General features: G+C 49.2%; 8 protein-coding genes across 8 annotated transcripts; 6 read left to right on the top strand and 2 right to left on the bottom strand.

Annotated features, from left to right (window-relative positions):
- Window positions 1-495: 495 nt before the first annotated feature.
- VC83_03644 (uncharacterized protein) lies at window positions 496-1,232 on the top strand (the record flags this gene model as incomplete). The annotated part of the gene is made up of 2 exons (XM_024467288.1): window positions 496-572; window positions 869-1,232. The coding sequence occupies 2 exons, from the start codon at window positions 496-498 to the stop codon at window positions 1,230-1,232; spliced, it is 441 nt and encodes a 146-aa protein (XP_024325755.1).
- A 589-nt stretch (window positions 1,233-1,821) lies between these two features.
- VC83_03643 (uncharacterized protein) lies at window positions 1,822-2,758 on the bottom strand. Its single transcript, XM_024467287.1, has 3 exons — window positions 2,458-2,758; window positions 2,284-2,379; window positions 1,822-2,143 (listed from the first exon to the last, which is right to left on the bottom strand). Exons 1-3 carry the CDS (start codon window positions 2,479-2,481, stop codon window positions 2,015-2,017), a joined length of 249 nt encoding a protein of 82 aa, XP_024325758.1. The 5' UTR covers window positions 2,482-2,758; the 3' UTR covers window positions 1,822-2,014.
- Window positions 2,759-2,931: 173 nt separating this feature from the next.
- Window positions 2,932-5,356, bottom strand: VC83_03642 (uncharacterized protein; the record flags this gene model as incomplete). The annotated part of the gene is made up of 3 exons (XM_024467286.1): window positions 4,923-5,356; window positions 4,108-4,862; window positions 2,932-4,059 (listed from the first exon to the last, which is right to left on the bottom strand). Exons 1-3 carry the CDS (start codon window positions 4,927-4,929, stop codon window positions 2,932-2,934), a joined length of 1,890 nt encoding a protein of 629 aa, XP_024325757.1. The 5' UTR covers window positions 4,930-5,356.
- A 627-nt stretch (window positions 5,357-5,983) lies between these two features.
- On the top strand, window positions 5,984-8,025 carry GPI17 (GPI transamidase component). Its single transcript, XM_024467285.1, has 3 exons — window positions 5,984-6,363; window positions 6,421-7,292; window positions 7,347-8,025. The coding sequence occupies exons 1-3, from the start codon at window positions 6,079-6,081 to the stop codon at window positions 7,816-7,818; spliced, it is 1,629 nt and encodes a 542-aa protein (XP_024325760.1). The 5' UTR covers window positions 5,984-6,078; the 3' UTR covers window positions 7,819-8,025.
- Window positions 8,026-9,207, top strand: VC83_03640 (uncharacterized protein). Its single transcript, XM_024467284.1, has 2 exons — window positions 8,026-8,475; window positions 8,569-9,207. The coding sequence occupies exons 1-2, from the start codon at window positions 8,242-8,244 to the stop codon at window positions 8,656-8,658; spliced, it is 324 nt and encodes a 107-aa protein (XP_024325759.1). The 5' UTR covers window positions 8,026-8,241; the 3' UTR covers window positions 8,659-9,207.
- Window positions 9,208-9,617: 410 nt separating this feature from the next.
- Window positions 9,618-10,672, top strand: VC83_03639 (uncharacterized protein). The gene is made up of 2 exons (XM_024467283.1): window positions 9,618-9,889; window positions 9,937-10,672. Exons 1-2 carry the CDS (start codon window positions 9,804-9,806, stop codon window positions 10,523-10,525), a joined length of 675 nt encoding a protein of 224 aa, XP_024325983.1. The 5' UTR covers window positions 9,618-9,803; the 3' UTR covers window positions 10,526-10,672.
- An 8,391-nt stretch (window positions 10,673-19,063) lies between these two features.
- Window positions 19,064-20,667, top strand: VC83_03638 (uncharacterized protein; the record flags this gene model as incomplete). Its single annotated transcript, XM_024467282.1, has 7 exons — window positions 19,064-19,242; window positions 19,298-19,511; window positions 19,571-19,720; window positions 19,852-19,949; window positions 20,002-20,351; window positions 20,406-20,633; window positions 20,663-20,667. The coding sequence occupies 7 exons, from the start codon at window positions 19,064-19,066 to the stop codon at window positions 20,665-20,667; spliced, it is 1,224 nt and encodes a 407-aa protein (XP_024325984.1).
- A 2,073-nt stretch (window positions 20,668-22,740) lies between these two features.
- Window positions 22,741-25,051, top strand: VC83_03637 (uncharacterized protein; the record flags this gene model as incomplete). The annotated part of the gene is made up of 3 exons (XM_024467281.1): window positions 22,741-23,614; window positions 24,571-24,761; window positions 24,809-25,051. The coding sequence occupies 3 exons, from the start codon at window positions 22,741-22,743 to the stop codon at window positions 25,049-25,051; spliced, it is 1,308 nt and encodes a 435-aa protein (XP_024325979.1).
- Window positions 25,052-25,720: the final 669 nt, after the last annotated feature.

Genomic DNA, 25,720 nt, shown 5'->3' with positions numbered 1-25,720 from the left:
AAAGAGAGTCACAATTCAACAGAAGGACATGAAGCTTGTCCAGCAGATGCGCTTACACATGACGGGGTTTTCATTTCCAGGCCAACTAAGATAGGAGAGATGGAAGATACCAGGAATAGGGCAAATGAGTAGCAGGATACAGATAGTAGAAATCCAATGAAACGTTTCTACTATATTGGTCTATTGTAACTGTATAGTAATAACTATAGTAACGATTGTATTTGTGGCAACCCATCATGTGTGGCAACCCATCACGTGTGACAATTCATCACACGTGATGGGTTGCCAAGGAACCGCTGGGTGCCCACGTCGGTCTGGGCGGTTTCTTCAGTATTTCCAACCCAGACCGTGGTCTGGGTTGGAAAATCTTCAGACCGGCGGTTTGCAACCACCGGTTACCCATGACGCACACTAGAGCTCGGCATTCCCGTCACACCAGCATCCGCACTGCAATGGCGGCACCTTGGTAGCTTGGGTGCTCATGATTTGAGTGCAATGAGAGAAGCCCTCGGTATGCCTACCTCAGTTCTCGGCGCGTCTCTGTGCTCAACTAGTGGTCCACCTTTCTGGAGGTAAGTTGAAAAACATCTAATATCAACTTAATACTAACGTATCTAGTTGTAAGGCGGCCCATCATGTGAGGCCGCCCTGAACTCAGGGGCTGCCTGGCAGTGGAGCCACTAGGGCTCGGTAAACTAGGGCATGTAGGAACGTAGGATATAAGGAGCTGGAAGCCTCAGAAGGAGGCCTCCAGCCGATAGTCGCTGTACATACGTAGACCTACTGTCTTGCAATACGATCTCACTTCCTGCCTTCTGACCTGGTTCCCTGGACTCCCGTGAGACCCTGGGCTTACGCGTTACACTAGTGCTCTATTTCAGTACCCGTCATTTGATGTCTCGTACGAATCCGGCATTGATTGGGTGCCGAGGTTTGATGCGTCGATCGAGGTGTTTGGAGAACACAAGACCGTTAAGGTCGTTTTTGATACCCCGTACATCAAGGGTCTACCGACAACCATGCACATCCGTGAGAAGCTTGAAGACGGGATGTATAGAGAGTCAGTTATTCGGAGGACATATGAAGACGCATACACCTTGGAGATGAAGGAACTTTATGCATTTGCTGCAATGGGGAAGACAGCTAAAACGACGGCTGCTGATGCCCGGCAGGATTTAGAGATATTCGGTATGATTATGAAGGCTGGACAGGCGGGTTTGGAATGTAACTAAATAGAATACTCCTCGAGGCATCAATTAGACGCCCTCTCGCTAATCCGTCGCATTGGTTCTTTCGGATATCATTGTTAAATCTTCCCGTGTGCTAGCATCCTTGTCTGTCAAGTCGTTCATGAACGGTAACATGGCCATCTTAGGCAAAGTTAGGCCAGGGTCTTGTATCCTTCTACATAGAGCATCAGCAAGGCCATCTGTTATGCAAGTATTCAGACGTCGTCCCGATCAAAGGCCGTCACTCGCTCCACGTTGATAGCAACCGCCTCTTGGAGCTCTTTCGCTGAATGTTAGCCACTGTTGTATGTTTTTGTAACTGTTTTTGGCCATTTTATGTTAAATTTTGGCACCTAAAGTTGAAGTGCTAGAGGGGAGGGAGCGGGGGTGTGGGCTGGGCTGGGCTGTTGCCTGTGTGGTTTCGGGGTGGAGAAAGGGAGGATGGCAGCAGAAACCAAATAATGCCGTACATGCGGTCATTCGGTGATCGACTGCCAGAAATGATGTGTGCGACATGTGTGCGACTTGCTTTCATACATGCACTTATACCTCACCAACACACAACCAAATAACCGCAAGCTCACATTAAACACCAAAGCCAAAACACCACAGCAAGCCAGGCTCAGGGTAAAACTTCATATCAGTAGCCATTAAAGACGCCAGCCAGCCTCTCCCCTCGCAGCCCGCCCAGCAAACACCATCCACCCCATCCCACATCTACTTTTCATCCCAGACGTTGGCCATACCTCTTCACCCTCACCACCTCCCACGCCGACTCGACTCACTTAAGCAGCAGCCGAAAAGTCATTAGGCCAGCACTTCTCCTTCGACCACAGCTTCTGGTCATGCGTCTCGGCATGCACCTGTAGCTGGGTCTTATTCGAGCTGACGATCTCCTTGCGGCAGTTTGCGCACTGGGGGGTGTTAGTTTCATTCTTCATTCATTTTTTCTCATGATAAGCCCGTCCGCGCCACATCCGCCAGGCACCAGGAACGTAACCCTGCCGCGGGAGGGAGAGAAGGAGAAACGCAGGGAGGGAAGAGGGAGCCGTACTATGGAAGTCGCCTTGGGAGCCTTGACGGGGAGACCGTTGGCCTTGACGGGGACGCGGGTACCGGCTGCATCAGCCTTCTTGTGCTCGCGCTGGACCTGTGAGGGTATTAGTATCTCTCTCGGCCGTTCATACGCGTCCCCGGCTCTGGGGTGTGGTGCGGTGGCGAGACTCACTCTGGCTTTCTTGGAGATAGGCATCCTGCCTGTTCTTCGGCTTGCGGGGTATGAAGCTGGAGTATGAGGGTTTGTGGAAGGGTGGAGAGGGGTGGTTGGAGGGGTAGGAGGGAGGCGTAGGTTGTTTATTTGAAAACTGTATTTGGTGCCGTGACACGTGATGATAAGCTTTTTTTTGTGAAGGGAAAAGTGGGATGTGAGTTTGGTGGTGGTGGCGAGGCTGAGAAAAGTTTATAAATTGCCTAATTGGGTAATGGGTGGGCGGTGAGGAGTGGTTGTGCCACCAACATGTCTTGTGGAGGGATTGCGAATTGATACCACCGATTTAAGCTGCAGGAATTGATATATCATAGATAATTTCAGAAAATCTACTTACCTATAGATGTGAAAAAAGATCGCAAAGAGGACTATATACAGCAACACATTAACTATACAAAAACCCAATTCTTCTCATATCCCTCCCTGCCCAATTATTTACAACTTCACCCTCCCCCCACTCAACTCCTCCCAATCCCCCTTCGTAAACGGCGTATACGTCCCATTCTTCAACCAATAAATCTGATTCCCCCCCACCACCTTCCCCGGATCCACACCCTCCGCCCTCAGCGTATGCTTCTGCTGCTTATTCGTCCCCGTGATCGGTCCGCCACCATCCGTGATCCTCAGGAATATCGGAATCGCAAACCGTGGCAGCGCCTTCACATGCTCCGCCAAGCTCTTCATGAGGGGCTCGCTCGGCGCCTCAGCAAGGATGACGGCAGCGCAGCCTGCGCGCCCGTCGTGGTGGGGGAGCTCAACACCATAGACGTTCGCCTCGTGCACAGCGGCGTGGTAGCCCATGACCTCGCTCACCTCGTTGGTGGAGACGTTCTCGCTCTTCCAGCGGAAGGTGTCGCCGATGCGGTCGACGAAGTAGGTGCGTCCCTCCGAGTCCCTGCGGACGACGTCGCCGGTGCGGAAGAAGGCGTCGTCCTTGACAAGGACGCTGCGCAGGATCTTGCCCGACGTGGCCTTCTTGTTGTTGAAGTACCCCTGGAAGCCCTTCTCGATGTCTGCGGCGTCGAGGGCGAGCAGGAGCTCGCCGGGATCGCCCACAGCGACCTTCTTGCCCAGCCCGGTCTTGGGATCGCGCCACGGCTCTTCCTTCTCCCAGTCTACGGTGACGATGGCGGCTTGACCGCTGAATAGCCTGCTGGCGATGGCACCGACGCGGCCGATGGCGCCGAGGGAGAAGTCGTTCCGCGACAGGTTCCAGGAGCCGGATGTGCCCTCGGTGGCGGCGTAGAACTCGGCGATGGTGTCGATGCCGAAGCGGGTCTTGAAGGCGTTCCACACGTCGGGGCGCAGGCCGTTGCCGAATGCGGTTTGGACGTTGTTCTTGAGGTCGAGGTTCTCGCCCGTCACTGGGTCGACCTGCGGTGGTGCGGCGAGGAGATAGCGGCATGTCTCGCCGACGTATTGGATGACGGTAGCATTGCAAGCGCGGACTTCAGGCCAGAAGAGCTTTGTGCTGAATTTGCGGCCGATGCAGACAGTGGCACCACTGCCCATGACGTTCAGCGTGCCGAGGAGTGCTGCGGAGGAATGGTATAGAGGCATGGACTAGGATTGTTAGGATAATAGGAGCTAGGTTTTTGCGACGAGACTTACTGTGTAAAAGATATCGGAGTGCTTGAGGCTCAGCCACTTGCTTGGGAAGACGGACGAGATAATGCACTTGGTCCAACTGACAATTGCTGGTTTCGGAAGGCCGGTAGTACCGGATGTGTAGATTAGAATGGCCATGTTCTGCCCCTTATCCTCGTAGCGGTCCTCATCTGGAGAGCGAAGGGGCTCAATGCATTCTGCCTTGGCCTTGAGGTCGGGCGAGAAAATGACAAACTCGACGCCCAGGAGGTCACCCTTGAGTTCGTCTGTGATGTTGTCGGCATATTGCGGGTCAACGACGACCAGTCTCGCGGTGGAGACCTTGACGCAATGTCCCAGAGCCTTGCCAGTCAGGTTGTAATTCAAGAAGGCAGGTCGCGCGCCAATAGCCCACAGACCGAACCACATGAACATGAACGTCTCCGAGTTCCCAAACTCCATGGCCACAATCTCCTTCGGCTTGACGTCGTGATGCTCCTTCAGCCATGTTCCGTACTTGAGCGCCATGCCGTAAAATTGCTTGTAGGTCCATTGCCGTCCTTCGAAGATGAGGTAGACATTGTGGGCGGTCTTCGGGTTGAGCGCAGCTTCCTCAAGAATATAAAAGAGCGAGAGGCGGCCCTTAAACTGACGCCACCTGCCGCGGAAGATGGCGGAGAGGAAGGATGTGACTAGGTGGTAATCGTAGCCGATTTTGCCTTTGGCGTTTAAGTAGGCAAGGGCCGCAGCAGCTGCTGGGACGGTGACGGCGAGGGGAGCTGAGGGGTTGTCTTGTTAGTATCTCTCGCGGCGCAAAGAGGAGGGGCAGAACAACTTACCAGGCATGGCGATAGAGTTTCAAGAAGGTTATATGATGTTGAAGTGATTAAGGCCGGGTTTACCACAGCGGGCGAGAGTTGGAGCAGGGCGTTATGTTATGATGTTGTAATCCAAACCAATGACCAATGACCAAGGATGAGAGGAATGTGAGGATAATGATAAATATAGAGTAGCGGCTCTCGGTATAAAATATATAAATGTACTGTAGGTAGTTTTTGGTATATGTATATAAAATATATCTCTACGTGTACTGGCGCTAGCTCAAGACCAAAGAAAGGCCTGGGGCCAGGTCACGCCGACGACGTCGATAGGAAGGAAGTTGGGAAGCTTTGAAAGTCGGGAAGTTGGGAGCAAGAGTACGTACTGGTACAGGGGGAAGAAACCAACGCGACCAATGCCTCGGCATTTTATGGTGCCGCGTCTTGTGGCAGCCCCTCAAAAATATTAAGAGAATTGTGATTGGCGGATACGGTTAGGTGGGGGCCGAACACGATGAACGAAAAGTGTGGAGAAGTACGTACTGTGTATAGTATGTATGGGACATCGGTTGCGGTGGAAATGTTATGCCGAAATTTCACGTGCGATGTAATAAAACAGCATGTGTTGTATGTGGCTGTGTGGATTTACGGTGAAAGAATCTAAACCCTACAGATGAGGGTTGCAGTGCAGCAATTGTTGTGGTAAAGATGTGGTATGTTGTGGTATTGTTGTGATATTGTTATGGTATTGTTATGGTATTGTTATGGTATTGTTATGGTATTGTTATGGTATTGTTATGGTATTGTTATGGTATTGTTATGGTATTGTTATGGTATTGTTATGGTATTGTTATGGTATTGTTATGGTATTTATTTATACGCGTATTATCGCACTTTCACATTTTAAAACATCTCATACTTGCGGGGCATACGTGAAATTCCCCAGTATGACGCTCACTTTTTGAGGAGCATCCCTAATCTAATCTAATCTAACCAAATCTAATCAAATCTAATCAATTTTAATCTAATCAATTTTAATCTAATCAGTTCTAATCTAATCATCTCTAATCTAATCAACTCTAATCAAATCTAATCAATCCCATCAGCGGCAACCTCCGCGCCGCGTTGTTCACATTGGACCACCCACGACCATGCGTAAATAGAGAGACAGCCCCCCATGGCAACGCCCACGACTGACGAAGCTGAGGCTTCAAACGCTGTCCAGCGCACGGGCAAGCATGTCATTGATGACGGGGAAGCCCCCGCTGACGCTGTGGCCGCAATCCCGAAAAATAAGGGGCCTCCTCCTGAGAAGCCAGAGAACATCCGCATCAGGCTCTATGTGATCGCCGTATTCTGGGCCATTGTGCTCTTCATTGGCCTGCCGATATGGTGGTGGACTACAGCTATATACCGGGCGGATCTTCCCCTGGATGCCATGATGGATTGGGCGGATGGACGAGTGGGTTGACCCCGTTGGTGATTCTTGTGCCCCGTACATCAAATACTAACAGTGCAGGCTTGCCGGCCAGTTTTTCCACTCCGCATCTCCATCGACACCGGCTCTCTGCAGGACCAAGAAGCACAGAACCTTCTACGCGCTACACAGCTCGCTCTTGACGACCTCAACGACTTCTCCGCCCATCACCTACGGCTACAACTCTCCGGTCACCAGGTACCCCCACACACCCCCGCGAACACTTCCGTCCTTCCTAGCGCAAACCAGAACGATGAAGAAGTTGCACTGCTCGTCCGCCTGCTCCCTGGGCAAACCACAGAAGCTGTCCTGCAGCCATATGCACCAACCCTCGACATCCACTACACACCAAACCAGGTCCCCACGAGCGCATCCTCCTCGGCCCCGCTGGCAACCTACATCGCGACCAACCTGCGCGAGATTTTCGCCGAAGAACAGGCCATGATTGCCTACCTCCTCGCCACCAGCTCGTCGCCACCAGAACGGAGCCCCAAGGCGTTAGCCCCTGAGGTCGCAGAAGCACTCGCCAAGCGGTCCACCCGTTCGATGAAGTACTCGCGGACATACCACTTGACATTCTCTCTCTTCACGCCCTCCGCCACACCCTCAACGTGGGCTATCGAGCAAGCGCTGGAGGAGCACATGAAGCCCCTTCTGGATAGCTTTTCGGCGATCAGCAATTTCACAATTGACACGCAAGTTCAGCTCTACGCCCAGACCGGCGTGACGGGTGATGTCCTTCGCAAAGAAGACTTGAGTGGCTTCATCAACCACGCGGAGTGGCCGTTAAGCCCCAGCATCGGTGGCGCTCCAACGCTAAACTTCATCATCTACATCGGTGACATGGAAGTCGAAGGCGGCAGCAAGAGCTGGCTCATCCCGCAATGGGGTGGTGTCATCATCCAACCTAACATGTAAGCCCCCTCGCCCATCCCCATTTTAACTACAAATATACTAACACCCGCCAGCGACGACCTCCGCCCCGCAATGCTAACCTTCTCAACCCACCTCCTCGCCCTGATCGGCGCCCCCGAATCCCTCACCCTTCCCCTCCGCCTCAACACCCTAACGCGCGTCCGCAGCGCCGGGCTCCTGCTCAAAGCCTCCTCCACCCTCGGCTCCCTTGCGCGCCTCACCCTCGCGCTCCCCTCCATCTCCATCCCGCGCAGCGTCGCGGACGGCGTCTCCACCACCCTTACACACCTTGAAGCCGCGTGTAGTGGCCTGGGGGGGGTCGCGGGGTTAGAGAATGCGAGGGTGGCGGAGGAGGCGGCGGAGAGGGCGTTCTTTGAGAAGAGTATGGTGGGCCAGGTGTACTTTCCGGATGAGCATCGGGTGGCGGTTTATTTGCCGCTTTTGGGGCCGATGGGGGTGCCGCTTGTGATGGGCGTTTTGAAGGAGGGGAAGGCGTGGTGGAGGAGGAGGAAGGGGGAGGTGTAGGTTAGGTTGGGTATATTATATGTAATAGATTGGTTTGATTTTGGGATGTGGTGTGTGACTGGGTGTGAAATAGTTGTGTTGGATTTTTATGCCCCTGGCCGAAGTTGTATCCAGCCATTGAGACATGGCCACCATCAATTGGGCATTAAACGAGACTAATAAACATAGAACCCAATTAAATAATCTCACCCATCAAAAACACCTTTTACAAACTCCAAACTACACCAGTATTCATAAGCCCAAGCCGTCTGTCGTTGCTACAGTTCCCTCCCAAAAGCCATGTCAGCCTAAAATCACAGGCACCAACAACCACCCAAATTTCCCACCTCCCCATCCTCACCACCACCTCCCACCAAAACTACAACCACCACACTCGCCCGGCGACATACGAAACCCTCCTCTCTCATCCCCACCAACCCAACAATGCTCCCGCGCCTCCTCCTCTCCGCACGCGTTGCGCTGCGCCCATCACTCAGCAAATGCGTAGCTCCCACACGAGCGCTTTCTTCCGTAGCATTGGCGAAGACAGCGGCTGCGACGACGAGGCCTACTGCTGTAGCTGTGGCGATGAAGGGGGTGGATATGGCTGTTGTGACGGAGCAGGTTAGGGGAATGAAGGTTAGGAGTTCGGTGAAGAAGCTTTGTGAGGGGTGTAAGGTACGTTAAACGTTTCTCTTTGTTGCTTGGTTCGGACGGCGGGAGCTGGGGTTATAGGTTTAGATGGCAGAGGCAGAGGCTAATAAGATATAGTCCGTTAGGAGGAAGGGAGGCAAGAAAGGGAAGGGACATGTGTATATCATCTGCTCGGTGAACCCGAAGCATAAGCAGCGCCAGGGATGAGTTGGGGTGGAGGATTGGGTGTTGGATACTGTTATTGAGGAGGCGGGACGGGCAATTGGTGGACGACATGCGTATTGGTCCTGTCGGGGGGGGGGGGTAATGAAGGCTTTGGAGGGGGAGAAAGGGTTGTAAGACATACAGATGTGAAGGAGGCATAGCATTTATGGCGTTTTGGGGTGGGATAGACAAGTGGACGGACTGGGGAAGTGTATGATATATTACAATATGTACAAAACCGCTCTATACACTATGGGTTCTCTTCCTTGAAGCCTATTTCGCCTGACTCCGTGTCCAGAATATCCACCCGCTCTCCTGCAACTCCATGGCTATTGCGCCTGGCGGCGGATTGTTGCTTCGTATGGGCCTAGGTTTAACGAGAGCTCATAACCCGTCGACATATCGCTCCGTGGCACCCCATTGTGATTTCCCCGTTGATATGAGGTATTTGATCTGTGACTGTTCCCCCATCATTAGCTTCAGCTTCAATAATTCCAATGTCGGGTTTGACAGCTCCAAGTAAAGAAGGCAGTGTCGCGACTTCCCCCCCACTCGTTCACCAACCACACCCACCCCTCCCATTGGTAAAGACTAGATATGTAAAACTCACAATATCTTTCACGTTTTTATTCCGCTCAAACTCATCCCTCGCCATCTTTCTTGTCTCCGCTCTTGTCTCAAGATCGGCGATGCGCCTCGTGTCTCGTAAAACTCGTCGCCATAGACTCAGCACCTTCCCTCGTTGTAAGAACTACTTTAATTAGCGCATAATCCTCAAGGCTTTAATAAAAAGCAGTGGCGACTTGGGAAAGGACGACCTACATGTTCCAAGCTAAGAGTTGGCCCAAATCTAGACTTCGGTCGCCGTGCCGCTTCACTGGCGAAGAAGCGACTCCCACCATTACATATGCACCGCGCACAAACCGTGGCGGCGGGCCAACTAATCCATCGCATCCTCCACAACCTAAACAATCAATCGGAGGTTGCGCATATAACTGCCTGGAGCAAATCGCATGAATCCATCGAGAGCCAGATGACGGAGATTATAAATTCTGCTCTACCTCACCGCTTTTGAAGGCGCCGAATTGGGTAATTGTAAACAGCACAGAAGGACGGGTGCTTGGGATTTTGAGATACGAACGCGCAGAATGGCAAATACTAAGAAGCCGATCGGGATTGATGTTGCGAATGCGAAGACTTTGACTGATTTTATTAAGGATTATTTACCAACTGAGTAAGTGCGTCCTTGCCAATCTAGACTCACATGACTAACATCCACAGCACCCCATGGCCGTCTTTCACGCACCCCGCAACTGAGGAGAAATACACGATCGAACTCCAAAATTCATCCAATCTCACCCGTGATGAACTCACAGCTTGCTTTTCCCTGGTAGAAGAAAGCAGCAAAGGTGATTACTCCGCCAGCAAGCAAGGATGGAAACCCGCCGCCAAACGGCGAGAGATGCGCCTTCTCGAGTTGAAATACCTTCTCGTCCGCAGCTCCAAACCCCATGACGTGGAAGAAGCGGGAAAGTTAGGGGATATTATCGAGGCGTTTGTCAGTTTTATGCCTACGATCGAAGATGAGCAGGAGGTCCTTTACGTTTATGAGATTCACCTTGCGCCCTCGCTGAGGCGGTCTGGGCTGGGGAGGAGGCTTATGATGCTTGTGGAGGGTGTGGCGCGGAGGATTGGGGTGGAGAAGGTTATGTTGAGTTGCTTTACGAGGAATAAGGTGGCTAAGGGGTTTTATGAGGAGATTGGGTATGGGAAGGATGAGTATAGCCCGCCGCGGAGGATGTTGAGGGATGGGAGGGAGGTGGAGGAGGCGTATGTTATTTTGAGTAAGAGGGTTGGAGGACGTGAATAATACACTCAGAGCTGGAACTTTGGTTTCAATGCTAGAGAGGGACATGCACAGTGGAGGATATCCAGATGGCAATATACATTTTCTCTCGATTCGGGTTTCTCAACACTCCTTATATTGCGCCATACTGAAAGAACAATCACATATGACCATAGACTCAAGAGAATTGGGTATCCCGTCCGCTCTGCCATACACAAGCTTGTAATTCATTGGCTTAATACTCTCAATCGTGCTAATAGGCATAGCGTACCTTATCTTAGTGCCTTGCTCATATCCGCCATTTTAAGACATCTCTACACATAAAAACCACACGAGGCTAAGTTAAATAGTGGAATATAAAGCGGTAAGTTAACGTTAAGAGGTGGTGTAATGGTCATGGTGGCGTAATGGAAAATCCGACTCGACAACTTCAAGACGTCCTCCTCAATTTAGTCAATAATACTGTCTTGTTTAACCCCTCGAGCTGACTACCATAAGGGCAAACTCGAGGTTTCAACCTCTATAAAGTCCTAGAATCAACTTAGGATATGGTTCTAGGGTGTCATACTAACATTCGTTGCACTCAGTTTGCTATCAAACTCAAGAGCAAACTTAGAAATCTCCTTCTCAAACCTACAAGTCAACATACATATCTTGGCTTATCACACCAACAACAGAAGCAATACTACTCAACGATTGCTGCAAACTCTTCTACTACATCTGTTTATGCTACATACATCACGGCATATCATTTGAACACTCATTGAACAAGTTATTAAGAAAATCTCCTCCTTAAGGGGGTGGGCCAATACTACCACATGGCATATCTCTACCAACTAGAGGCCTAGGAACATGAACGATAGCTCTAGAAGCTTCTACAACCCTCTATGATTCATTACACGTCATCGCTCCTTAGTTACCCACAAGATTGGTTAAGTTATGACATAATTTATCTATAGGTACTCTGACCTTGGACCTCCTTTTCACTTCCTATAGGCTAGGAACCCAAGAGATGGTTCTATGGGATTCTCTTACGTTCACTACATGATTAGCAAGCTAGTTGTGGGTCGCACTTGATTTCTAATACATTTACCAAGCCTGGTTAGTCATGGAAAGTCATGGAAAATGAGAGAACTACACTCCTTTGGCATAAATAGGATTGCCCTTTCCTTAAGAAAGGGCAAGCAGGCAATACAGTAAATCGACTATCACATACTTCCACGTCTTTTCCAAGCTTCCAAGCATTAATCTTGTTATTCTTTGTTTCTAAAAAGTCAGTGAGGTGCTAACCTCTGACTTACCCCTGAGTTCTCAGACTCAACATTTGTTACAACTTGTCTAAACCACTTCACTACATCATACACCTGATTGCTGCGTTGTGGAATAGTCTAAGCTACAACCCTTTGGCTCTGTTTCCTAAGACAGTGTGTCTTAGTAAAATCATCCCTTCCTTGGGTGGCTAGATTCTCACATCTGGTGCACCCACCATTACACCGGACTGGCGAAGACCTACCTAGAGCCCCAATACCTGTCCGCTATGCATGGGTTCCGCAGTGCTGAGGAGATGATGGATCTACTAGGTTCATACTACCTCACAGGCAACGAGACGGAACAGGCCAGGAACCTCTTCGACGACCTGCAAATGGGAGAGAAAGGGCATGCTAGCGAAACCTTCCCAGAGTTCAAGGCTCGTTTCCAAAGTGCAGCTATCACAGGACAAGTCTCCGAGTCGGAATGGTTTCGGACGTTCAATGGAAATGAAAGTGATAACTTCTGACTACGAAGAGATCACCGATACGCCATCGAACCCACCACGAAACCAGGAGGTTTCTCCCCCACCGCAGAAAACCCTAATACATAGGTTTACGCCCATGCATATATGCGAAATCAGTGCAAATGCTTTCCACCACGAGATGATGCGAAACGACTCCGAGTTTTTTCAAACTAGCATCTACGAAATCGATCAGATCATTCATGAAAAGGAGTTGGTAGAGGACGAAGAAACGCTCCGCCTCATCCAGCAGAAGCTTCCGCATATGCACCGGAGGTACACCGATGTCTTTTCGAAGTTGGAATCGGATCGAATCCCCCCCCACCGCATATACGACCACAAGATACAGCTCGAAGCCCCTTTACCAAATGCTTTTTCCCCGTTATATCGACAGGGCACCGAAGAGCTTAAGGCTACGAAGCAATACCTGCTGGAAAACCTGGAAAAGGGATTCATCATCAACAGCAACAGCACCTTTGCATCCCCTATCCTATTCGTAAAGAAAGCAGATGGCAAATTAAGATTTTGCATCGATTACCGGAAGTTAAATGGTCTCACCCGGAACGATCCCTACCCCATCCCGCGTATCGATGAACTACTAGGACGGGTGTCGAAAGCAAAAATCTTCACGAAGCTAGATATCAGACAAGCCTTCCATCGTATACAGATGCACCCCGACTCGGAAGAGTACACGACCTTTTGGACTCGCTATGGATCCTATAAGTGCAAAGTGCTGCCATTTGGACTGACGAACGGTCCCGCAACCTATCAGCGGTATATGAATGACGTCCTGATGCAATACTTAGACGACTTCTGTACCGCATACTTAGACGACATCCTAATCTATTCAGAGGACCCTACGGAACACATAGACCATGTGCATAAGGTCCTACAGCGTCTCCGAGAAGCTGGACTCCAAGCTGATTTGAACAAATGCGAGTTCAACGTCACCAGGACAAAATACTTGGGTTATGTTCTCACTACCTCCGGTGTCGAAGCGGACCCTGACAAAATCGAACCCCTTCGTAACTGGATCCGACCGACCACTGTTACGGGTGTGAAGTCCTACCTAGGATTCTGTGGCTTCTATAGACAATTCATTCGTAATTTTGGCAAAATAGCAAAGCCCCTCACCACCATCACTAGTCCCTCGGAGCCGTTCCGGTGGACAGACGAATGTGAGGATGCGTTCGAGGAATTGCGACAACAACTTTTAGTGGTACAGGCACTTCACCACTTCAACCCCGAATTGCCTACGAAGCTAGAGACCGACTCCTCTGATGGAGTGGTAGCTGGTGTCCTGTCTCAAGAACACCCTGACAAGCGATGGTACCCAGTAAGCTTCTACAGTCACGTCCTATCCAGACATGAGATCAACTGGGAGATCCACGACAAGGAACTATTCGCAATCGTGAAAGCCTTTGGAAAATGGAGGCCCGAGTTGGCTTCGGTACGCCACCGAGTTGACGTCTACACTGATCACCGTTCGTTGGAATATTTCATGTCTACCAAGATTCTCACAGCGAAACAGGTTCGGTGGATGGAGCTACTCTCCGACTTCAATTTCTGCATCACGTACACCGCAGGCAAGAATAATCAGAAGGCTGATATTCTGAGCCCTGGTAACGCAGCAGAAAGTCAAACTCGATAGTAGGGCGAGGGTATTGTTAGGTCCAAGCTGCCTACACCCCCGAATCAGCACCGAACTCGCCGAGAGCTACATAGCATCCATTAATTCAATGGACACCGCCAAGCCCCAGGTGCCCTTCAATTTAATAGAGGCGCTATGTGCGGACAATCGGAAGTCGTTCACTGAGACTCGCGCGAAACAACCCCTACCGGACGGATTCGCGATGAACGACCAGCTCCTCCTATACAAAGGCCGCCTATGTGTGAATCGCCACACTGACCTATGTACGAAACTGATCCTGGAAGCGCACGATCAAGTGTCGTCAGCACACCCAAGTGGCAGAAAAACCTACCAATTGCTCGCCCCAAAGTATCATTGGGTCGGGATGGAAGCGGACTGTTTGCGGTATGTACGAAACTGCGTGAAATGCCGGCTTTCTCACACCAATGTCACTAAGCAACAAGGATTTCTACACCCACTACCCGTACCCGAGTACCCTATGCAACACCTCACCATGGACTTCAAGGAGTTCGCAAGGGACAAGCATGGATACAATAGCATCTTAGTGTTTATGGACCGACTCGGAAAGAGTTCGGTGACAATACCTTGCTACAAGACCATAACTGCCCGCCAGATGGCGCAATTGTTCATCGAATGGATATACCGATTCGGACATACTCCGGAGTCGATTGTAAGCGACCGCGGACCCCAATTCGTATCATCCTTTTGGCAAGAGTTCTGTCGAATTATTGGCGTTAAGGTTAAGCTGTCGACTGCCTATCATAAGCAGACCGACGGGCAGACGGAAATCATGAACCGATACATCGATCAGAGACTGAGGCCCTTCGTATCCCATTATCAGGATAACTGGAGCGAGCTCATCCCCATAATGGACCGCGTGCAAATGACACTCCCCCACGCATCCATTGGCATGACCCCCTACCAACTCAAGTACGGAACCGATCCGCGTACGAGTTGGGATTGGAACACTCTGAAAAGCACCAACCCCCGGGAGACCCTAAACCGAGAGGAAGCCAAGGCGGTGGCAGACCGAATGCATACCGCATGGGTCCACGCAAAGGAAAACATGGCAAAGGCACAAGAGGAAATGTCTAAGCACGCGAATCGACGCCGAAGGGCCATCGACTGGGACGTAGGAGATAGAGTGTACCTATCGACCAAAAATTTGAAAAACTCTCGTCCTAGCCGCAAGCTGGGCCAACAATGGGTCGGACCATATACGGTGGTGGAACGGATTGGGCACGCATTTCGATTGGAACTACCTAGCAGTTTTCAAATACACAATGTGTTCTCACCAGACGTACTTATGAAGGATCTGAACAATCCCCTACCTGGTCAGGATCCGCCCGAGCCTAGCAGCGAAGTGATAGACGGCGTAGAGGAATGGGAAGTGGAAAAGATCCTCGCCGTAAGGGTCCACCGGAAGCAACTACAATACCAGGTTAGTTGGGTCGGATACGATCCGGACCCGGAGTGGTACCCAGCGTCAAACTTCATGAACTCTCCCCAGAAACTCAGAGAGTTTCATACGGAATACCCAGACTTACCAGGTCCACCTCACGAACTACTAGAAGGTGTCATGGCAGGGGAGACGGGAAAGGAACAAAACTACGATCACGGAGGGAAAGACAAAGCGGAAGAAACAGAGTCATTGCTGTCTGCGACTCTAAACTAAATATACCCTCCGAGCCAGGGCGCACTCACCACTGTAACCCTTGCGGGAGCCACCCTTCCCAAACGTCTCACCGGCGTCGCAACAAGCGGCTACCACCATGAGAGACGAAGGGTCGAAGTGACCCCACGCGAAGGGCCAGGCCCGAGTCCCCTCCGACACAAGGTCTTCCCCCACCTAGGCCCCGTAGGCCGCCCCAACTTCCCCATCCTCCCCCTCCCTCCTTCCATCACCCCGAGTCGGAGCGACCGCGGGAGCGGCAGCGGTGGGCAGTTTGCCCACAGCAGCCACCAACTCCCCCAAGAGAGCAGGAACGCTCTCCTGTTCCGTCCGAAGACGGCGCAGCGACGACCGAATTTGCTGCCCAGAGTCAGCATCGAAACCATACCGAGTCACAAGGGGAAGGGGGGATACTCACGGCCAGCCCCAACTTGAGGGCAGCCCGAGTGGCGCGTGCCTCCTCATAGAGGTCACGCTCCGCCTTGGAGTGGAACTTTGGCACGCTCTGGGCAGCCAGGAGGGCCACCCGATTGGCCTCGGTGGCGGCGGCGACGACTTCGGCGGGGATGAGGGGGGTGGCCTCTTCGGCGGCCAGGAGGGCCGCAAACTCTTCCCCGAGGAACCAGGGCAGCTTCCACCAAAGTCAGCAATGGCCAACCAAACCAAACACCGAACCCCAGAAGAAAACCTACCGGGACGCAAGGCGAGTGCTGCGCGGTGCAGTACCCACACTTCGAACTGGTCGAGGACCAGACGCAGTCGTGGGACTGGATCCCACGGGCTTTGGCCTGAAGGCAGCGCAAACAGAGCACACGGAAGGCAACCGTAAGGGCCCCGGAGGGGGTCAGCACCGGCATCTTCGATTCTTTGGATTTGAATGGAATCTGCGATTCCGTTAGCCAAGCCCAAGTTATCACCAGCGCGCCAACGCGCTCCCATCACCTACTCGTTCGTTCAGATTGTGGATATCCTATACAATCAGTTAGTAGACGATCAAGAAACGGACGGGGAGTGGCCACTTACTGGTCTCGGAGGTCGGTTTGTGGGCGTTGTTGTTGTGAAGCAAAGAATAAAAAACGAGAAAGTGGGCGAAGCTCTGAACTCAGATTTGGCTTACAACAATGACACCCGAATCGGGTTAGCGCAGCTACCCTCCTTGCGCAATGGGAACTTTCGACGCGTACCTGTAGCGGATACCTCCCGGTGCTCATTCGGACCATCACCACTAAGCTAGAGATTGAACAAAGAAAACAAAAAGTAGTCGCATACCAGACGGAGCTGATACGGTAGTACTGCTCCAGGATTATTTTTTTCCATCTCCCGGCACATCAGACCAATGCGGTTGTCACTAATGCGGCCACGCGCGCAAACCCTACGACAAAGAACGCCCAAGTCACTGACGCTACCCGGATGGGTTCCGGACCATAGGCGGGCGGCGTGCTTTGCGGACAATGCACTCTCTTACGACGGGGGGTAGTGTAAGGATGCCTCCGTACCTAGATACTTGAAGAACCTGTCTCAGAACTGTTACGGTCACTACAAGCATGGAATCCGACTCGGTGGGGTTTAGAACCAGTAGAGGAGCATATAGCGAGTTACACTATAGTGGGGGACGGTAAGTGTATAGGGTTCAGGGCCAATGTAGACCTGTTGCGGTGGAAGGTTCAGGGCTAGGGTTGGGATAACCGAGTCGGGCCCGTTTCGGGAGTTAAGGAAACAGACTCAACGGGGTTCCCCCTTCATCTTTTTTGTATCCTTCGTAGTAGACCTATAGGATAGCATCCGTTTAGCCTCCGACTCGCACTCTCATATGCTATTACTGTGAGCTGGGTGCCCTGTGTCCTTACATTAACCAATCTTGTGGGTAACTAAGGAGCGATGACGTGTAATGAATCATAGATGGTTGTAGAAGCTTTTGGAGCTATCGTTCATGTTCCTAGGCCTCTAGTTGATAGAGATATGTCATGTGTAGTATTAGCCCAGTAACTAAGGAGTGATGTCATGTAATGAATCATAGAGGGTTGTAGAGATATGCTATGTGGTCATATCAGCCCAGTAACTAAGGAGCAATGACGTGTAATGAATCATAGAGGGTTGTAGCAATCGTTGAGTAGTATTGCTCTTGTTGTTGGTGTGACAAGCCAAAATATGTATAGTGACTTGTAGGTTTGAGGAGGAGATTTCTAAGTTTGCTCTTGAGTTTGATAGCAAACTGAGTGCAACGAATACCAGTATGACACGTGGATAACATGGATAACATAATATCCATGATATACAATGTTATCCATCACGTGAGGTTGCAGCCGTAACCGCTAGCCATAGCACTAGCACTTAGCTGTAACAATAACCTACCCTAAGCTGAACTCTAGGACTGTTTCCCCTTTGTGTTATGGTACTTGTGCCTAGATCTACTTTGCCTTCTCTTGCAAAACCTCACCTGTTATTAACCCCTCCTCGTCGTTTAATAAGCTTCTGCTAGTTGAAAAGGATAGCTTCTAGCTGTGGCTACGCAGTGTTACGTTGTCATTGTTAAGCTTCTTGGTCGTCTACTTATAGGGTGCTGTTGAGGTAGGCAAATCGAGTGTGAAGAGATTCAGAGATAGTAGATTAGCTAACTTGAGTCTAGTATTAGTCTTAGAACCATACAATGTAAGCTTTCTACAAAGGTCGAGGGCGTTGTTCGCAGTGCTAGCGCTAGAGAGTACACCGTTAGTTAAGAGTCATCAAATTGAGCTTCTTTAGAGGCATCCTATAAAGTGAAGAAGAGGTTAGTATAAGTCGATAATCTGATAAAAAGGCACGATATCATGTATATCGGGGTTTATATGTAAAAAGGATGGATCCTGCAAAATATATCGAGATATCATAAATATTAGGTAAACGCGTATCGACTTAACGGATTATGACTGTACTACCACCGGAATCTCGACGCAGATCGAGTCCTGTGATCATGTGACCTCACGCCGCTTTTGCTCAGGCTTGCTCAGGCCTGGCTCAGCTTCGGCTCAGGGGTGCTCAGCTTCGACTCAGGGCTACTCAGGTGCGCTCAGGTGTGCTCAGGCACGCTTTGTTTATGCACTGCAATGCACTGCAATACACTGCAATGCACTGCAATGCGAAGTAGCTAGGGTCCATCTTACTGGGGGTCGTCAACTTTTGCCAATAAGCCAGAAAAGGCCGCATCCCCAGGCTGCGGGTCAGTTTTTCTGGGAGTATCCATAAACAGCTGCATATTATACAGCCGTCTTCCTTCTCATTGGGCTTTTTCTTTTCTTTCCACCATCTCTCCCACATTCTTCCCCTCTTCACTCATATACTCACACGTCTTCTTCACTCATCTTTCTCTTCCATCTCCACCATCCTTCCTTCCTCCTTTCACTTCCTCATCTTTCCCACCATCGTTTTATCTCATTTTTTCCTACCTTTATTTTCTGCAAGCTATATCTACATGGTGGATCTCTCCACGCCATGAGCATCAAGCCAGCAAGAACTGGAAGGAGACAGCTAAATGCAGACAAGCGGATGCAGGCAGCCCTGAGCGGTGGACTCGCTGCAAATTGCGATGGCATCGACAGCAACCCTGTTCACAAAAAACTTGCCCTAACTAGTGTACCGGCGTACGATGCTATGTTTGATTTCTGGGAAGCGTGAGTTATTAATATCGGACATAAGCTAAGCATAGCTATTACTAACGAATCTTAGGTATGAGCGAATAAATCCAAGGGCCGATCCACGCAATATGCAATGCATGAAGCATATCGCTGAAGCTATAGTGCGCTCAACCCCCGGCAGGCTAGATGAAGGAGGAATGGCAACTGTTAAAACAGTACGGGTTAAAGTCTGGACATTTATGTCAGAATGGCAGCAGAAGACCAATCTATCTATTCCTAAAGCCGTCCATGACTCAATGGTTCCAGTAAGTCTGCTGCAAGCTCACGCAATACCCCATAATGCTCTTTTTAACGAGTAAAAAAGTACGTCACAGATGTACTCAGATACGAGATCCCTCTGTGGATAAAAGAGAAGGAACCTACGTTCTTAACTATACAGAACTACCTCGACATGGAGGAGCTATTATGGCAGAGAGACCACCATAAATACATCCACGAAGGCTGCCGTGTGGATGTAAGTGCTCTGTTGAAGATGCACTGCTATACATCAGCAAGGTTACAGGAAATATGCAAGGCGAAGTATAAGGTCAGATACACATATGAAGTAGAAATAAAAGGACAGGTTCAGTGCTAACTAGCCAACAGGAACTCGTTTGCATGGTTGTATGGAAAGATGGAGAGCCCGACATTATAATATCCTTCAAGAGAGAACACAGTAAAGGCATGGCAGACACCTTTAAAAAGTAGTCAAAATTTTCCGTCGTTTTTGGGCGGCATTTCACTGATCGCATATAGACCAAAACATCCCATATACGAAAGGCTAGATCCTCCACCTCCTCTCTGTGCCAACACTCTCTTGTTTTTACTATCTATTATGATCTCAAGTGGTGCATTCGAGAATCACAAAACTGTTGAGGATGTCCTCTCTGCTAGGGCGCCAAAGGGAAGATACCAGGTGTTAGACTGGGCAGATGACGCGTTGGATAAACCAGTCTTTCCGGAGATGTCCAGTGATTGGCCAACAGAGAAAATTAAAAATGAAACCTCGTGGGGTCAGCAGTGTTCGGATTGGGCAGTACGAGCTGACTTCACAGAAGGAATGGGACTTCATGCGGCCCGCCGGGAAGCACTTATTCAGGTAGATGGTATGTGTCATTGATCTGAGCGAGTTCATCGTATACCAAGGCTAATGGCTACAGACGGGGGCTATTCGTTGGGGCAGGTTATGAAATATGCTGGGCATAGAAACGCGAAGACTCTCGTTGGCCACTACTTAGATGACGCGAGTAATGTAGATGGCACAGCAGCGTTCCTCAAGACAAATCCACGGAGAGACCTTACAGAATACTTCCACTCGGAGTCTATGAAGAAAAACCCGAATCTCCCGCACTCGCTCACGGCAAACATCCTGGATCATCTGAAGCAGCGTCAGGACTATATTGATCTTTCTGAGCAGATTAAAAATCTTGATGGCAATGAATCTCAGACTTGTCATACTGACATTCGTTGCACTCAGTTTACTATCAAACTCAAGAGCAAACTTAGAAATCTCCTCCTCAAACCTACAAGTCACCATACATATCTTGGCTTATCACACCAATAACAGAAGCAATACTACTCAACGATTGCTGCAAACTCTTCTACTACATCTGTTTATGCTACGTACATCACGGCATATCATTTGGACACTCATTGAACAAGTTATTAAGAAAATCTCCTCCTTAAGGGTGGGCCAATACGACCACATGGCATATCTCTACCAACTAGAGGCCTAGGAACATGAACGTAGCTCTAGAAGCTTCTACAACCCTCTATGATTCATTACACATCATCACTCCTTAGTTACCCACAAGATTGGTTAAGTTATGACATAATTTATCTATAGGTACTCTGACCTTGGACCTCCTTTTACTTCCTATAGGCTACGAACCTAAGAGATGGTTCTATGGGATTCTCTTACGTCGACTACATTTACCAAGCCTGGTTAGTCATGGAAAGTCATGGAAAATGAGAGAACTACACTCCTTTGGCATAAATAGGATTGCCCTTTCCTTAAGAAAGGGCAAGCAGGCAATACAGTAAATCGACTATCACATACTTCCACATCTTTTACAAGCTTCCAAGCATTCATCTTGTTACTCCTTGTTTCTGAAAAGTCAGTGAGGTGTTAACCTCTGACTTACCCCTGAGTTCCCAGACTCAACATTTGTTGCAACTTGTCTGAACCACTTCACTACATCACACACCTGATTGCTGCGTTGTGGAATAGTCTAAGCTACAACCCTTTGGCTCTGTTTCCTAAGACAGTGTGTTGTCTTAGTAAAATCATCCCTCCCTTGGGTGGCTAGATTCTCACATCTGGTGCACCCACCATTACAAGACTCAACGGCGCCATCTCTATGATCAAAGGCAAACGCTCGTCAAAAGAGAGTTACTGTAAGGATGCCTCCGTACCTAGATACTCGAAGAACCTGTCTCAGAACTGTTACGGTCACTACAAACATGGAATCCGACTCGGTGGGGTTTCGAACCAGTAGAGGATCATATAGCGAGTTACACTATAGTGGGGGACGGTAAGTGTTAGGGTTCAGGGCCGATGTAGACGTGTTGCGGTGGAAGGTTCAGGGCTAGGGTTGGGATAACCGAGTCGGGCCCGTTTCGGGAGTTAAGGAAACAGACTCAACGGGGTTCCCCCTTCATCTTTTTTGTATCCTTCGTAGTAGACCTATAGGATAGAATACAGCATCACCTCCGACTCGCACTCCCATATGCACCTACGGAGAGCCGTATTCCCTGTGTCCTTACAGTTACAGGACCAACGCAAAAATCCGCAGCAAGCGCCCAACACCAATTATGAGGGAGAATAAATGGATGAACGGCACCGCGGTTATTTTGACCGTGTTATCCGTCACATGATTCCTGAGCGCGATCGGCTTGCTAAGACGCTATCACTGGCTGTGCCACTACGGAGCCCAGAGGGTATTTCTGCTCTGCGGGACCTAATTGCTCTGCGTACAAATGATTCCACTGTTGCGTACCAGAAAGAGTTACGGCCCATACTAGGCCGCTGTCCAGTGCCGACTTGTAGTGAGGAGATCAAAAAGTAAAGGTATCCCCAACCATTAGTGACATTTTGGCTAACAAAACTGCAGTATTACTGTCGAAAATAGCTGGAAGCATGTGTACCAGTGCTCTAAACTATACCATAAGAATCATTTTGGTTTTGCCGAATTCTGTTTCCAGTGCAGCAAGTGGATAACTAGTAAGGAAGCTTGGGACGGCCATTGCGAAAATCATATCAACAGCTATGACTTGCCTTTCCGGTGCGACCCTGTTACATTCCGTCATGCTGTTGCTTGCGCTGGGTATTGTAGCCGATGCCTTGGGGACACGTCACTTCCAGCAACGCAACGGATGAAGCACTTCCCAGATCGAACCAGCTGGAAAAGACATATTGCGAAATGCATTCCAGATTATGTCAAAAGCCTTGATGGCAACGAATCAATTCTATGTCCGCATCCATTATGCTCTGCGATGCTTTGCTCGGAATCAGAATTGTGGTGGCACCTCGACGATTGTCACTGCACAAGCAAGCCCACCCCAAGAAAGCGCCAGCGTGATTTCGGAGATGAAGGGGATGAACGAGCAGAAATACCAAATGCGGCCAAAAAGAAACGGCCTCGGGTGCAGGGACGACCAAAAAACGAGGACTTTGGTTCTAAATTTACGAATCTGTCAGCAATAAATTTTGAGCCCGGCACCATTGACGTTATTGATATGGCAGCGGCGTCTCACAGTTCTTCACCATACTACACCACCTCATGCAACAGCATCTGGGACGGGTCCGATTATGACAGCGATGGCCTCAGCAATGATACTTCGCTATCAGACAACATTTCTGAACCACTTTCCAACCCTGGAGATGAAGGCCAGTCTCTATGGGAAACTCCGTTAGAAGCCACTAGCGATACAAACGAAGCCGCTCATTCTGGACCCGTTTTGGCGCATGGGTGTACTCTGCCCAGCTGCGACACTGCTCTTTGCGTACCTGATGAGATAATGGAACTGATTGATCCTCGCCTTCGAGATTCTCCTCCTTCGTCTGTATCCGGCCTATCATCAATCGCCAACTCGCCTGAGGGATATATACTAGAAAACCACGAGAGCACAACTACACAGTCTCTTTACAGAAGTCAAGCATTGAAAACCCAGCCAGTTGCAATTAACGCCAAAGAAGGAGTATGGGAGGTTGAAGCGCTGCTTGCTAAGTCGAAAGAACGCAACACGATTTGGTATCTTGTGAAGTGGAAAGGCTACACGGATGAGGACAATACATGGCAGAAACGGAATGACATAAGCTCAGATCTTGTTGAAAGCTTTGATGAAACTTATAAGGGAAATTGTTTGGGTGTGCAATTGCTCAAAAAGCGAATACGGCACGGTAGGGTTGAATACTTGGTTCAGTGGAAGGGCCGGCCAAAAGTTGAAAACTCATGGGTAAAGGAAGGTACAGTAAGCTGTGAACGCATCATGGAGTTTGAGGAAAATTAATGGAGGAAACCATAGCATTCTATTTACTACTACTAGCAAGTTGTTTGATATAGCATTAATATAGTACCTTCAGGGCTCTATGCAAAGCTCATTGTTGTAACCAGCCCATGCGAGACATATCACCAGCCTCATTAGTGTATGAACTAGCTTCGGGCGCGCTATAAAGCCCAAACCGAGCTCACAGTCGCCCAACATCTATACGTAGGCTCATTAGATAGTTCGACAAACTTAAGTTGATTTAATCACTATAACTTATGTGTCCTGTATTACTGGTATTCCATTCTGACTGCACTAAAGTGATAGTTTGGGTCGCTGTGGTAACAGGCCGATTTCGTACAATTTAGATCATCTGCCGAAATCCACAGCTCCGCCTCAACCATTCGATTCCGGTGGGTATGACGCACAGCCCTAAATTGGAAGCAGATACTGGCTTGTAATTATCTCATGCTTACCAGTCTATCAAACCACGTTTCCATTAACTTCAGGAACTGGCTCTAAAAATGGCTGCCTTAAAATCAGGTCATAAATGGCATTAATTTAGAGCAGCCATTTCTGTCAAGCATGGTCAAATAAAAGGACGCGCTGTTCAGTTCCATTAATAAGCTGATGCACTTGCGCCATTGATATTTACCGTCGATGCTGGTAGAAATCTTTCCTTGTAATCCAACCTACCAGACAGAATTTAAAATGGCGCCTCGACAAAGTAACATAGATCGAGCCCAATGGCGGTCTAAATGCCGCGAAAAGCTTTCTGAGCATATTGGCAAGGACTATGCCTATGAACACTAATTTAATGCTAACCAATACCAATAGAGACCAAGCTTGGAATAGCAGTCGACCCGTTAGAAATTCGTCTCATTACCCACGAACAGGATCCTTATTCTTGGCAATATCTGCCAGCAGCATCACACCTGTTCCAAAAAAACCTGAGTAATCATTCAATCGGAGCTTATATGGAGTTATATCGAGAAATTGGTAGTTCGTTTGAAGCTGTAGCAAAAGAAGTTCGTTGTTATACTACCGAAGAGGCTCAATTCTAATCCTACCGCAGCATATGTTTTTAACTCGACCAGCAGCATTTACGGACAAAATCACACAATTAGAAGCAGAAAATTTGAGATTGGTAATTGAACTGAACAAGTGCAAGAATACTGCTGCGATAGAGTTAACGAAGAAGCAAGAAGCTGAAGAGGTTGCAAAACAGGCTAAGACGATGTTACACACAGTAGACTTAGAGAACCAGTGTCTGAAAAAAGATAATCAGAAGTGGATTAGTGTGGCAGAAGATTTTTAGAGCAAAATCTGCACATTCCTACCTGATTGTGGACGAGGCATCGCTGATATTAGATAAATTAAGGTCTGCACTACCTTCTATTCACAGAATACAAAATTAAGACTGATCTTGTCAAAAACATTTCCCCAATAACTTAGTATGCAATGCATGGCTCGTACATTATATTGCATTAAGACAGACAAAGTCAACTGAAGAGCACGTATAAGTTATTGACTGTTTTAACTTATTAACTAGATATACTGAGAATAGCTACTAACGTGCATCCCTGTGTTGAGAGACGCACCCCGTAACGAGACAAATATCAGTACTTTGAATTTAATTGATTCTAAATTTGTGAACCCATTGAAAATTCCACTATTTTTATGTCAATCATGTTGTGTGATCACTCCTGAACAGTCCAAACCCTAGTTACTCTGAAATTTACGATCACGTCGTCGCCGTTGCGCCTGATTGCGGAGCGTCAATTCATAGTATAATAGAACCCTTGACCTACAGCATCACCACAAGCCCATTACGCCTTCCAACTCATTTAACACTTTGATCTGGGTTTCTGAGCCTCACCATGACGCTGAAAAATCATTTTCAGCCTTGTGGGGACCAGGGAGTGCTGTGTCATCCGATGTCACCATATGAGTTGATACCTCCAAAGTAAGCGATCAGGGATCCCTT

Source organism: Pseudogymnoascus destructans (genome assembly GCF_001641265.1).
Source record: "Pseudogymnoascus destructans isolate 20631-21 unplaced genomic scaffold scaffold_6, whole genome shotgun sequence".
Classification (NCBI taxonomy): domain Eukaryota; kingdom Fungi; phylum Ascomycota; class Leotiomycetes; order Thelebolales; family Thelebolaceae; genus Pseudogymnoascus; species Pseudogymnoascus destructans.
The sequence above is the reverse complement of the archived record's forward strand: the minus strand, read 5'-3'. Positions and strand labels throughout refer to the sequence as shown.

Coding starts and splice junctions, on each gene's coding strand:
- VC83_03639 (XM_024467283.1), top strand. CDS start 9,804: ATGGCAAATACTAAGAAGCCGATCGGGATTGATGTTGCGAATGCGAAG. Junction 9,890..9,936: donor AAGGATTATTTACCAACTGA/GTAAGTGCGTCC, acceptor TAACATCCACAG/CACCCCATGGCCGTCTTTCA.
- GPI17 (XM_024467285.1), top strand. CDS start 6,079: ATGGCAACGCCCACGACTGACGAAGCTGAGGCTTCAAACGCTGTCCAG. Junction 6,364..6,420: donor TGGATTGGGCGGATGGACGA/GTGGGTTGACCC, acceptor CTAACAGTGCAG/GCTTGCCGGCCAGTTTTTCC. Junction 7,293..7,346: donor GTCATCATCCAACCTAACAT/GTAAGCCCCCTC, acceptor AACACCCGCCAG/CGACGACCTCCGCCCCGCAA.
- VC83_03643 (XM_024467287.1), bottom strand. CDS start 2,481: ATGCCTATCTCCAAGAAAGCCAGA. Junction 2,380..2,457: donor CTATCTCCAAGAAAGCCAGA/GTGAGTCTCGCC, acceptor ATACCCTCACAG/GTCCAGCGCGAGCACAAGAA. Junction 2,144..2,283: donor CTCCCAAGGCGACTTCCATA/GTACGGCTCCCT, acceptor AACACCCCCCAG/TGCGCAAACTGCCGCAAGGA.
- VC83_03640 (XM_024467284.1), top strand. CDS start 8,242: ATGCTCCCGCGCCTCCTCCTCTCCGCACGCGTTGCGCTGCGCCCATCA. Junction 8,476..8,568: donor AGCTTTGTGAGGGGTGTAAG/GTACGTTAAACG, acceptor AATAAGATATAG/TCCGTTAGGAGGAAGGGAGG.